This window comes from Zea mays, chromosome 8 (assembly GCF_902167145.1).
Source record: "Zea mays cultivar B73 chromosome 8, Zm-B73-REFERENCE-NAM-5.0, whole genome shotgun sequence".
In the NCBI taxonomy this organism is placed as follows: domain Eukaryota; kingdom Viridiplantae; phylum Streptophyta; class Magnoliopsida; order Poales; family Poaceae; genus Zea; species Zea mays.
In genome coordinates, this window is record NC_050103.1 from 111,535,414 (window position 1) to 111,549,069 (window position 13,656).

At 44.8% G+C, this 13,656-nt stretch overlaps 1 protein-coding gene across 1 annotated transcript; it reads right to left on the bottom strand.

Annotated features, from left to right (window-relative positions):
* Positions 1-7,962: 7,962 nt before the first annotated feature.
* Positions 7,963-13,448, bottom strand: LOC100282109 (stem 28 kDa glycoprotein). The gene is made up of 3 exons (NM_001155022.1): positions 12,985-13,448; positions 12,686-12,895; positions 7,963-8,277 (listed from the first exon to the last, which is right to left on the bottom strand). Exons 1-3 carry the CDS (start codon positions 13,383-13,385, stop codon positions 8,103-8,105), a joined length of 786 nt encoding a protein of 261 aa, NP_001148494.1. The 5' UTR covers positions 13,386-13,448; the 3' UTR covers positions 7,963-8,102.
* Between the last annotated feature and the right edge of the window lie 208 nt (positions 13,449-13,656).

The window sequence follows — 13,656 nt, forward strand, 5'->3', positions numbered from 1 at the left end:
TAAAGTTTGCCATCTAGTACACCCTTAAAAGCTAATGAACCATCACTTCTTCTAAAGACAGACACATCTACATTTGTGAATAAACAATTATATCCCATATTACAAAGTTGACTCACAGACAACAAGTTATATCCAAGCGACTCAACTAAGAACACATTAGAAATAGAGTGCTCGGATGAAATAGCAATTTTTCGTAACCCTTTCACCTTGCCTTGGTTCCCATCACCGAATATGATTGAATCTTGGGGATCCTTGTTCTTGACGTAGGAAGAGAACATCCTCTTTTCCCCCGTCATGTGGTTTGTGCATCCGCTGTCGATAATCCAGCTTGAGCCCCCAGATGCATAAACCTGCAAGGCAAATTTAGGCTTGGGTCTTAGGTACCCAACTCATGTTGGGTCCTACAAGGTTAGTTACAATAGTCTTAGGGACCCAAATGCAAGTCTTGTCTCCCTTGCATTTGACCCCTAATTTCCTAGCAATCACCTTCTTATCCTTTCTACAAATAGCAAAGGAAGCATTGCAAGCATAATAAATTGTAGAAGGTTCATTCATTACTTTCCTAGGAACATGAACACTATTTCTTCTAGGCATATGATGAACAACATTTTTCTTAGCCAAATTTCTATCATGCATAATAGAAGAACTAGAAGCAATCATGGCATGAGAATCAAAAGCATCATAACTTCTATAAATGTTCCTAGAATGTCTCCTATCATGATACATGAAAGCATGGTTCTTTTGAGCACTACTAGCCATAGGGGCCTTCCCTTTCTCCTTGGCGGAGATGGAAGCCTTATGGCTAGTTAAGTTCTTGACTTCCCTCTTGAAGCCAAGACCATCCTTAATTGAGGGGTGTCTACCAATCATGTAGGCATCCCTTGCAAATTTTAGTTTGTCAAATTCACTCTTGCTAGTCTTAAGTTGGGCATTAAGACTAGCCACTTCATCATTCAATTTAGAAATTGAAACTAGATGTCACTACAAGCATCAACATTAAAATCTTTACACCTATTGCAAATTGCAACATGTTCTACACAAGATGTTGATTTATTCGCTATTTCTAACTTAGCATTCAAATCATCATTTATGCTCTTTAAGCTAGAAATAGAGTCATGGCATGTAGACAATTCACAATAAAGCATTTCATTTCTTTTAATTTCTAAAGCAAGGGATTTTTGTGCCTCTACAAAGTTATCATGTTCTTCATACAAAAGATCCTCTTCCTTTTCTAATAACCTATTCTTATCATTCAGTGCATCAATTAATTCATTAATCTTATCAACCTTAGTTCTATCTAGGCCCTTGAATAAACATGAATAGTCTATTTCATCATCGCTAGATTCTTCATCACTTAAGGAAGCGTAAGTACTAGTATTATGAGTGCTTACCTTCTTTTCCTTTGCCATGAGGCAGGTGTGATGCTCGTTGGGGAAGAGGGCCGACTTGTTGAAGGCGGTGGTGGCGAGTCCTTCGTTGTCGGAGTCGGACGACGAACAATCCGAGTCCCACTCCTTTCCAAGGTGTGCCTCGCCCTTTGCCTTCTTGTAAGTCTTCTTCTTTTCTCTCTTGTTCCCTTGTTCCTGGTCACTATCATTATCGTGACAATTTGCGATAAAATGACCAATCTTACCACATTTGAAGCATGGGCGCTTCCCCTTCGTCTTGGTCTTGTTGGGATGCTCCTTGCGACCCCTTAGCGCCGTCTTGAACCGCTTAATGATGAGGGCCATCTCTTCCTCATTGAGTCCCGCCGCCTCAACTTGTGCCACCTTGCTAGGTAGCACTTCCTTGCTCCTCGTTGCTTTGAGAGCAACGGTTTGAGGCTCGTGGATTGGGCCATTCAACACATCGTCAACGTATCTTGCCTCCTTGATCATCATCCGCCCGCTTACAAACTTTCCAAGTATCTCCTCGGGCGTCATCTTGGTGTACCTAGGATTCTCACGAATATTGTTCACAAGATGTGGATCAAGGATAATAAAAGACCTTAGCATTAGGCGGACGACGTCGTGGTCCGTCCATCGCGTGCTTCCATAGCTCCTTATTTTGTTGACGAGGGTCTTGAGCCGGTTGTACGTTTGGGTCGGCTCCTCGCCCCTGATCATTGCGAATCTCCCAAGTTCGCCCTCCACCAACTCCATCTTGGTTAGCATGGTGACATCGTTCCCCTCATGTGAGATTTTGAGGGTGTCCCAAATCTGCTTGGCGTTATCCAAGCCGCTCACCTTATGGTATTCATCCCTGCACAATGAAGCTAGAAGAACAGTAGTAGCTTGTGCATTTTTGTGAATTTGCTCATTAATGAACATGGGACTATCCGTACTATCAAAGTGCATTCCATTTTCTACTATCTCCCATATACTTGGATGGAGAGAGAACAGGTGGCTACGCATTTTGTGACTCCAAAATCCGTAGTCCTCTCCATCAAAGTGGGGGGGTTTACCGAGGGGAATGGAAAGCAAATGAGCATTGGAACTTTGCGGAATACGAGAATAGTCAAAGGAAAAGTTTGAATTAACCGTCTTCTTTTTCTCGTAGTCGTTGTCGTCGTCCTTTTGGGAAGAGGAAGATTTGTCGCTGTCGTAGTAGACTATCTCCTTGATGCACCTTGTTTTCTTATTCCTCCCGTCTTTTCTTTTATGGCCCGAGCCTGAGTCAGTAGGCTCGTCATCCTTTGGATCATTGACGAAGGACTCCTTCTCCTTATCATTGACCACCATCCCCTTGCCCTTAGGATCCATCTCTTCGGGCGATTAGTCCCTTTCTTGAAGAGAACGGCTCCGATACCAATTGAGAGCACCTAGAGGGGGGTTGAATAGGTGAACCTGTAAAAACTTGAAACTTAATCCAACAAACTTGATTAGTCGTTAGCACGATAAAACCAAGTGGCTGGAGAGGAGTTCTTGCAAAACACAATAACCACAAAGAGATCAACACAGAGATGGCACAGTGGTTTATCCCGTGGTTCGGCCAAGTCCAACACTTGCCTACTCCACGTTGTGGCTTCCCAACGGACAAGGGTTGCACTCAACCCCTTTCAAGCGGTCCAAAGACCCACTTGAATACCACAGTGTTTTGCTTTCACTTTACTATATCTCGCTTGCGAGGAATCTCCACAACTTGGAGCCTCTCGCCCTTACACTTTGATTATCACAAAGAAGCACAGAAGTAAGGATGAGATGAGCAACGCACACAAGACAAAAATCAGAGCAACAACACGCACACAAGTCACAACACAAGCTCTCAACACAACTCAAAGAGTTCTCTACTCAAATGGAGCTCTAGTTGCTATCACAAAGAATCGAATGCGCAGAATTGGAGTCTTGGTGCTTAGGAATGCTTAGAGAATGCTTGGTTTACTCCTCCATGCGCCTAGGGGTCCCTTTTATAGCCCCAAGGCAGCTAGGAGCCGTTGAGAGCATTCCAGGAAGGCAATTCTTGCCTTCTCTCGCCTGGCGCACCGGACAGTCCGGTGCACCACCGGACACTGTCTGGTGTGGATTTCTTTCCTTCTTTGGCGAAGCCGACCGTTGGAGTTTCAGAGCCGTTGGCGCACCGGACACTGTCCAGTGCACACCGGACAGTCCGGTGCCCCCTTCTGATCGTTGGCTCTGCCACGCGTCGCACGCGGATTACGCGGCCTACCGTTGGCCGGGCCTGCGGTTGGCTCACCGGACAGTCCGGTGATTTATAGCCGTACACCGTCGTTGAAGTCCCGAGAGCAGCCAGTTCGCCAGAGCTAGCCTGGCGCACCGGACACTGTCCGGTGCACCACCGGACAGTCCGGTGCACCCAGACTGCGCAGAGTCTTGGCTGCTCAGCCAAGTCTTTTCCAAATTGATCTTTTCCTGTTTCTAGCACTTAGACACAATACATTAGTCTTCAAAACAATGTACTAAGTCTTAGAATCATACCTTTACTCTTGATTTGCCTTTTGTCCATCAATTGGCATAGATTAACACTTAAGCACTTGCGTTGGCACTCAATTACCAAAATACTTAGAAATGGCCCAAGGGCACATTTCCCTTTCAAAAAGGACCGCACCACCACCTAATTTTAAAAATGATGTTTTCAAATTGGTACCTTATTATGTTCAAAAAGGGGGAGAAAAGTAGTATTTTCAAAATTGGCATCTTAAAACCCTCTTGAAAACTAAGAGGAAGATCTTATATAGGGGGAGTTTTGTTTAGTCAAAGGAAAAGCATTTGAAACAGGGGGAGAAAATTTCAAATCTTGAAAATGCTTCTCAAAATCTTACACATTTACCTTTGACTATATGCAAAAGAACTTTGAAAAGAATTTACAAAAGTATTTGCGAAAACAAAACATGTGGTGCAAGCGTGGTCCAAAATGTTGAGAATATAAAGAAACAATCCATGCATATCTTATGAAAATATTTATTGGCTCAATTCTAAGTAACCTTTGCACTTATATAATGCAAACTAGTTCAATTATGCACTTCTATATTTGCTTTGGTTTGTGTTGGCATAAATCACCAAAAAGGGGGAGATTGAAAGAAAATTAGGCTTACACCTATTTCCTAATTGATTTTGGTGGTTGAATTGCCCAACACAAATAATTGGACTAACTAGTTTGCTCTAGTCTATAAGTTCTACAAGTGCCAAAGGTTCTCAATAAGCCAATAAAAAGACCAAGAATGGGTTCAAACAAAGAGAGCAAAAGACATCCTAGAAGGCACCCTGGTCTGGCGCACCGGACTGTCTGGTGTGCCACCGGATAGTGTCCGGTGCACTACCGGACAGTGTCCGGTGCACCAGGGCACTCAAGGCTGAACTCCTCACCTTCGGGAAAATTAGAGGGCGCTCCGCTATAATTCACCGGACAGTGTCCGGTGCCACACCGGACTGTCCGGTGTGACAGCGGAGCAACGGCTACTTCGCGCGTAACGGTCGACTGCAACGCATTAAATGCGCGCCTGCGCGTGCAGAGGAGCAGAGCACGCGCGGGTGGCACACCGGACAGCCTACAGGGCCTGTCCGGTGCACCACCGGACAGCCAAACGGGCCCACAAGTCAGAGCACCAACGGTCGGAACCCAACGGCCACGTGACGTGGCTGGCGCACCGGACTGTCCGGTGCGCCCGTCGACAGCAGCCTCCACCAACGGTCAAGTTTGGTGGTTGGGGCTATAAATACCCCAACCACCCCCACATTCAAGTTATCCAAGTTTTCCCACCTCTACACCTTACAAGAGCTATAGCATTCAATACAAGACACACCAAAGTGATCAAATCCTCTCCCAATTCCACACAAAGCTTTAGTGATTAGTGAGAGAGATTTGTTGTGTTCATTTGAGCTCTTGCGCTTGGATTGCTTCTTTTTCTCATTCTTTCTTGCGATCAACTCAATTGTAACCGAAGCAAGAGACACCAATTGTGTGGTGGCCCTTGCGGGGAAGTCTGGTTCCCGTTTGATTGAGAAGAGAAGCTCACTCGGTCCGAGGGACCGTTTGAGAGAGGGAAAGGGTTGAAAGAGACCCGATCTTTGTGACCGCCTCAACGGGGAGTAGGTTTGCAAGAACCGAACCTCGGTAAAACAAATCCTTATGTCTTACTTCTTATTCGCTCACGATTTGTTTTGCGCCCTCTCTCTCGGACTCGTTTCTATTTCTAACGCTAACCTGGCTTGTAGTTGTGATTAAGTTTGTAAATTTCAGATTCGCCCTATTCACCCCCTCTAGGCGACTTTCACACATAGGTGGTCCTTTTATAGCCCCAAGGGACCAAGGAGACGTTTTCTCTTCATTTGGAAGGCCCTGGTTGCCTTATGTCCGGTGCACACCGGACACTGCACAGTCAACGATCTACTGCCTTGAACAACCGAGCGGACCATTGTTGAACGTTGGTCACTTGGCACACCGAACAGTCTGGTGGCGCACCGGACAGTTCGATGTAGCCTGGTGACCGTTGCCAAGCTGATGTGGCCGGCGCTGATCGTGCGGCCGACCGTTGGCTGAGACTCACGATTGTCACACCGAACAGTCTGGTGCACACCGGACAGTCCGCTGATTTATAGCCGATGCGCCCCGGTAGAAACCTGAGAGCGGCTTGTTCGCCGGCTGACAGCCTGGGCACCGGACACTGTCCGGTGCACGCGTGATAGTTCAGTGCTCCCAGACTGGCACAAGTTTGACCAAACTTAGCCAAACACCATTTCTCCAAATTGGTTCAACTTGAGAAGTTTTCTAGCACTTAGATGAACATTGTTAGCAACTAAAACAATTTACTAAGTGCTACAATCATACCTTTGTTCCTTTAATGCAATAGAATTTGCAATATACTCCTATCTTTCTCAATTTGCCTTTCACGTACTTGTGCTGATGCTCATATGTGGAGCTGTTAGTTCATAGTAATTTGTTGAGCATCTAATCACCAAAATAACTAGAAATGGCCCAAGGGCATGTTTCCCTTTCAGTTCTTCAAAGTCGAACCTGGTGTTTTTTAATAAAAATCCCGAGACTGAGCAATTCGTATGGTAGGGGTTCAATGCACCACCAGACTGCACTAAACCACCGATGTCCTTGTGCTGAGCTCTTTGCGAACTCGGTCCGATGAGATACAAACAACTGAGCTAAAGTCCTTTTAAGTCAAGTTTTCTTATATTTGACTTGGCTCTTCTTGGGAGTTACTCTTTGACTTAGACAAAGATATTTAGAGTATGTTTGACTTGCCTAAGTCACAAGTTCATACCTTTAGCTCATCTCTCTTTGAGTTTTCCTATTTCTACTCAAAACTACTCTAAATGTGAAGTTTCTCCAAAAAATGAGTTAGTCCGAGCCAAAGTGCTAAAGACATTACAATAAGTGTGTACAACTTATTCAAATGTTCAAACCTCATTGTTTTACCCATTTTCATACAGTTACACTTTTGCTTTGTTTGAGCAGACATGAACTTCACTTTACTCAATTTTCCTTGAAATGGACCTATGCTCAAAGACTTAGGAAATAGTTAGTTCAGTATGTTGTGTTGGATATTAATCACCAAAACAATGTGGAAATGGTTTATTTGCCCATTTTCCTTCCACATACTCAATGGTTTGACAACGCCTTGTCTTCTCATGGCCCAACATCTACTTAACCCTTTAACTCACTTTAGATTCTAAATCTTTGTGAATGGGGTGTATTCCAAAGAAGCTTAGGCCTCCTATGAGCTACCTAGTGCAAAGTTTGACAAGTGTGCACCACATTTAACATATTAGACTCATCTAAGTCAAGCTACTACTCTGTACCCTCCTTTAAAGGAAAAACAAAGTACTAAACTACTCTAAGTGTCTTTCAACACCAATTGGCACTTAGAACTACTCTGTCCTTGTTGGCCACCTATCAAAGTTCATGCAAGGAACTGTAACAGGGCAACACAATTCAAACTATAACACCTTCTCTTACCATTGGGCAACAGAAAGACAAGAGGAGAAGGATAAATAGACAGCGAAAAACAAATAAATGGATAAAATATAGACAACAGGAGAAGGATATATAGACAGTGAAAAACCTTCTTAGAGTTGTATCATTCAGTCTCTTATCTGTCTCTTGTATTTAGAAAACTGAACCAGAGTCTTAGGGTTGTACATGTCCTAATTGAGGCTATCTTTTAGCTATACATTTACGAATCTTATATTGAATGTTTAATACTATAAATGATCTTAAATAAAAATATTGTCAACTGTAAAGTTGTAGATGTCGTCAAGTGCTATAACTTCGGTGTTAACTTGGGTTGTTCGCTTCAGATTAAAGTCAGTTGTTCGGGCTGCTGCAGTTGCAATCTATAGAGACAAAAACACTGTAGAAGCAGTAGAAGCCGGTATTGATTAAAGCCAAGCAAACATGTTTTTTTTTAAACTTTATAATTTTGATACAAATGTTGCCTTTGTTTAATATAATATCAACAAGTTATAAAATTATGACACAAAACAGCTAATTAGTACTGGCACATTCAAACCAAAAATAAACTTCACTCGGGATGAATTATGACGAACAATGTTCTGCATTCCCAATGGTTTGGTCGCCAGTACAGCCACCACAAGACGCCAATTAATAAGACGAACATTGGAGCTTTATTTGGAGTAGGTGCCATGTCTCACTCAGCCGACGTAGTACATGGGGTCGGGCACCTTGAAGGTGCGGTCGCCCTCCGGCGCGCCGATGAGGTCGCTCCACTGGTCGCCCATGTTGCCCACGATGCGGTACCCGGCGTCCACAAGCTTCTGCCGCTCGCCGGACTTGTACGGCACCACCGACGAACCCAGGGACGACGGCCTGCAAGGCACGAACACAGGTGACACAGAGCCGAGAGTGTTTAGCGCAGGGCGTGTGAAGTGCACGCCTTAGCAAATTAGCCTATAAATTCTGAACGAAAGAACACAAGTGAAATGGTGATAATCAAAATGCTGGTTCTTTTAGGCTAGCTTGGCACCCTCATTTTTCAAAGTAATTTCTATTTTAAGGCTAGTTTGGGAACATCATCTTCCCGAGAGATTTTTCCATTTTTCAGAGAAAATTATTTTATTTTTCTTGGAAAAATAGAAATGCCTTCAGAAAATGAAGTTGCCAAACTAACCCTTACAAAAAAATTAGTTTATTTTCACTTGGAAAAAATTTCTATTTTTTAATAAAATGGAGTTACCGAACTAACCCTTAATATCAAAAAAATGTCAGTTGTTTGTTATAAAAAATTTGGTAGTTAAATAACAATAAATAGTAGATTTATACTTCATAAGCCGCACAGCTTGTTTGGCAGAGCTCCACTCCATGATTCTCTAGTTTTAATAGTTGATTCTCTAATAGAGTGATTCTAAATGATTTTAAATGAATCTATTTAACGAAAACCATTTGGTAATAATATGTGAAGTGATTCTTGAGGTTTAGAGAGTAGCGGTTTTTTGCTCCCACCCTCTCTAGTATAAATTAGAGACTAGATTCACTTCACTTTTACTATAAACCAGTTCAGTTTTTTATCGTTTGCTCCCACCCTCTCCATGGAAGCTTTACTAAACACCCTCTAACGTTAACTGGAAGGGACGGACCCATGCAAGTTTTACCTGCAGATTTGCCCACGAGCTCAATCCTATATACGAGTCCATAGAAGTTCGACACGCGTAACCAGATCTCACCAATCGAGCGAGTCATCATTCCGCCAATAATGGAGTGTGAAATATAAGCACGTGCGTGACAGAGAGAGAAAAGGTCATTTTCTTTCTGCGGTACGGGTACTATATTAATCCTGACCCATGGATTTTTAGGTCTAGAGTTGAGCTGTATATGGGCCTAGAAATCTCCAGCCACTCTTCCAGCGTTCTTTTTTTAATATACTGGTTAGTAAGTGTCTTTACGTTGCTACGATCTTCATTTAGATGTTATTATTTGTTTCACGAACTATAACTTAAATGACAATGATACACTATACGATGGCTACAACAACTTATAGTCGGTATAAACCTTTATAACGGTAATAAGTTACCACAACCTGGCTACATTCACATTTAAGTAATAGCAGTAATAAATTTGAATAGACTGATTTCCATTTTTAATATGAGATCTGATTATGATTAGACTTAAACAAAAATGATTTAACGTTATCTGCTAGCCATCATGTTACAATTATGTGGACCAACACCTCATACTTAGGTATATAATATATAAAACAAAAATATATATGTTCTATTGGTTAGACGAGTGTAGACATGAGTTTTAAGCTAACAACTATAGTTTAAATACTCAGTTATATATAATTTTATTATTTTTACCATTTAAATTTAAATGTGTGGGAACAAAGAGACATAAGAAATTTCGATGTTTTTTTTATCGTGGATAACTATATTTTTTGAGTTTACTAGAATGGTCTTTTGACAAGAGGACAAGATGCGCAGGGATCGTTCACTACAGTAAACTGATAAACATCCGACGGCCTCCTTATCTCCGACGGCGGCCTACGCGGCCGTCGGAGATTAGTTTATGTCCGACGGCCACAAAGGGCCCTCGGAAATAGTTCTTATCTCCGACGGCCTCGTAGGCGGCCGTCGGAGATAAGGTTATGTCCGACGGCTGGCAGCGTAGCCGTCGGAGGTAAGATTTTTTAATCCCCCAGGAAACCGGCGCGCGGTTCATTTCCACGCGCGCGCTTCTTTTCTCCTCTGTCTCTCCCCACGCGCCGCCGCCATCAACTGCGTCGCCGCCGTCGCCCACTGCGCCGCCGCGCCGCCGCGCCGCCGCGCCGCCGGCCGCCCCGCCTCCCACTGCCCCGCCGCCCCGCCTCCCAAAGCCCCGCCGCCGCCCGCCTCCCAAAGCCCCGCCCACACGCCTCCCCGCGAGGCCGCCGTCGCCGCCGGCCGCCGGCCGCCGGTGGCCGCCCCGCTCGCCCCGCTCGCCCAGCCGCCGTCGCCTCCCCGCCCAGCTCGCCCCGCCGGCTACATCTCCGCCCGCCATATTATTAAAGTAAGTATTTTTAGATTTATTTTGTATATATTAATATTGTTTTGTAGTTTCTAATGTTGTAATTAAATAATTAGTATGTTAAATAATGTTTATCTTATTATATCCGATGGCCTAAATTTGATTATTTGGCGAAATATGATTATATGGCCTAAATTTGATTACGTAATTAAATTACCTTGTTTTAGTTTATTTAGTGGTGCTTTAGATAATTTAAATTTTAAATTTCCGAGGGTAATTATTATGCCCTCGGAAATAAGGTCAATTTATATGATTTGTCATTCATAACAATGTTATTTCGTATGTAATATTGTATTGTGGTTTATTAGTTTCATTATTTAATAATACACGATGATTCTAGTTAATCATAGTGTATCGTAGTGTGAACAAACGAAACCTAGGCGTCACCCGTTTCGGCCCAACACACCTTACAAGCGACGCATGTAAGGTGTGTTGGGCCGGAATTGTCCCTTTATTGGACAGCCTAGGGGTGACCGAAAGAGTTCGTGTTTATGACAAAAGCATGTGCTCGTGCTTAGTTTCGGAAGCATAACCCCTATGTTCTCCAATTGCACCATTTTTAGGCGTGCGATTGGAGAACAGCGGGGTTATGCTGCCGAAATTTCGCACGACCACATGTCTTGTCATAAACACGGCCTCGTCGGTCACTCCTGGGTGGGTTTAGGACCTATCCTTTCCTACAGATGTAGGGGCGTGATTTCTTCATAAAAACGGATGGTCCGTGCATTACTTATCTAATTAAGTTAACGTCTCGTATCTAGTATGGAGGAGAATCGTCGATGGATGTATGAAGGTTGGAAGAAAAGAGGTGCTCTATCAAGTGAGTGGGTGGCCAAGACTGACGCTTTTCTCGACCATGCTTTTGCTCGGTCAGAGACTGGAACCGATGTTAGGTGCCCTTGTAGCAAGTGTCGGAACATTAATTTCCTTGACAGGAGGACTATGTCGATACATATTTGCAAGAACGGTTATATGCCAGGCTATGAGGTGTGGGTGCACCACGGTGAGGACCCACCTCCTCGTATTGTATCGGAAGTTTAGTCACATGAAGAGGAGGACTACGATAGGATGGAAGAGATGCTTGTATATAAACAATGACTTGTATATAATTTGTAGCAACTAGCCCAACAAGCGGGCGTCCCGATGCCGACATATGGGATGCCGCCTCCGGACTTTGCACTGCCAATGCCAATGTTGGCGCCTCCACCTCCGCCTCCGCCTCCGTCACAATTCCCTATGGTATGTACACATATGCGTGTGTGACATGTTCATAGATGTCTTATGTGTTTAAATGAACAACTGAGTGGTTACTATTTCATGTGCTTGTGTTATAGGGATTTCAGACACCACCCGCTTCAGTTGCCGCACCTGGAGATGGGTCTGGTCAAGACGACACAACACATTCGTGGGTGAACAACCTTTTCAACACGCAGAGTCCAGCCGGAGGAGGTGGCTACTCGAACCATCCAGACGATGGATATGATTGATGTGTCGTGATGTTTATTTATGAAACACTTTGCAACACTTGTTTGTGAGACACAATTTCAGTTTGCAACAACCGTCGAACCTATATGTTGGTCGAACCTATATGTTGATGTTAACTTTGTGAATGTTAATATTTATGTGAGAATATTTGTGATTGTGAATACTTATTAGAATGTGTATATTTGTGATTGTGAATGTGAATGTGTATATGTGCATGAATCTGTTTTTGTTTTGTAAATGTCAGATTTTTTTAAAAACAGAATTTTGTGTAAATTCTGTAATTTGTTATGTCCGACGGCCTAGTGGTAGCCGTCGGACATAACCTTGACTTATCTCCGACGGCATTAAATACCGTCGGACATAACCTTACCTTATGTCCGACGGCTTATCGCTGGGCCGTCGGACTTAAGCTTGTGGGGCCCACTGACTGACCGGTAAAACGGTTGAGATTTATTATTTCCGACGGGCTCTAGCAGCCGTCGGAGATAGGCTATGTCCGACGGCTGCCGTCGGACATTGCATTATTTCCGACGAGTTATCTCTGACGGCTTAAAGCCGTCGGAGATAAGTCTTTGCCGTCGGAGATAAGCTATTTCCGACGGTTTAATTCTAATGTCCGACGGTTTTGGCCGTTGGACGTTTCTCCGTTTACTGTAGTGGTTGGGATATATCATATATGGGGCTTTAATATTAACCTACTTGATACGCAAAAATTAAAAAGTTTACGTACTTGAGCACAAGCTTATCCCAGGTGTGGTAGCCGGCGCTGCGGAGGTTCTTGATGGTGGGCTCCTTCTCGTAGTCGTGCCTGCCGGTGATGAACACCACCTTGATGCCCAGCGACAGCAGCGTCTCGTATAGCTGCAGCACCTCCGGCAGCGGCGGCGCCGTCGCGTTCGCTACGTACTCGTCGAAGTAGGTGGCGTTGTACGGCTCAGCCCTGCACGCAGAACAGAAAAGCTCTCGCTCTCGTCACCTTGATTCGCAGCCTGCAAGTTTGGACGCAAGCACGAGCACCCACGTGCATACCCGAATCCGGTGTCGGCGTAGTAGGGGAGGTTGCTGAGGGTGGTGTCGTCGACGTCAAACACCCACACCTCTTTCCCGTCGCCGCCGAGCTCGAGCCCCTCTGCGTAGGCGGCGGCCTCACGTGCCACCACCGCGCAGTCCTGCCTGAACAGGTCGCCGTACATGTAGTCGCGGACGTAGCCCCGGCACTCCGCGGGGATGCTGTACCAGTCCCGGATGTTGTTGGTCTCCACCCCGAGTCGCCAGCTCGCACACGACGGCACGGCGCGCGCCGTCGCGGCGGAGGTGGTCACCATCTCCAGGTGCAAGTCGCGCGCGCGCGCCGCGCTGGCCGCGTGAACCAGCAGCAGCAGCAGCACGAGCAGCGACACCAGCCCATGGCGGAGGGGCTCGAGCGCCATGACGTACAACTGTTGCTTCGTTGGAACTACTACTAGCTAGATAGGAACAGGAAACGTTTGAGTGAGCGTATCTTCACCCCAGGTCTTTTTTTCTACTGGCGTATAGGTTGTGCTAATACTATGATCCTACGGATAAAAGGGAATTGATGGTAGCGGTGCCGCGAGGAGAGGGATAGATGGTGGCACGAGTGAGGAGGAGAGGATGACGTTGGGAGGAGAGGGTGGGACGACGGAGTGGGAGTGAGATGGACGAGGGATAAGAGATTATTTA

Excerpts from the sequence above, each read along its gene's own strand:
- LOC100282109 (NM_001155022.1), bottom strand. The coding sequence starts at position 13,385 with ATGGCGCTCGAGCCCCTCCGCCATGGGCTGGTGTCGCTGCTCGTGCTG. Across the intron at positions 12,896-12,984 it reads TACGCCGACACCGGATTCGG|GGCTGAGCCGTACAACGCCA; the intron begins GTATGCACGTGG and ends TTCTGCGTGCAG. Across the intron at positions 8,278-12,685 it reads TGGGATAAGCTTGTGCTCAA|GCCGTCGTCCCTGGGTTCGT; the intron begins GTACGTAAACTT and ends CGTGCCTTGCAG.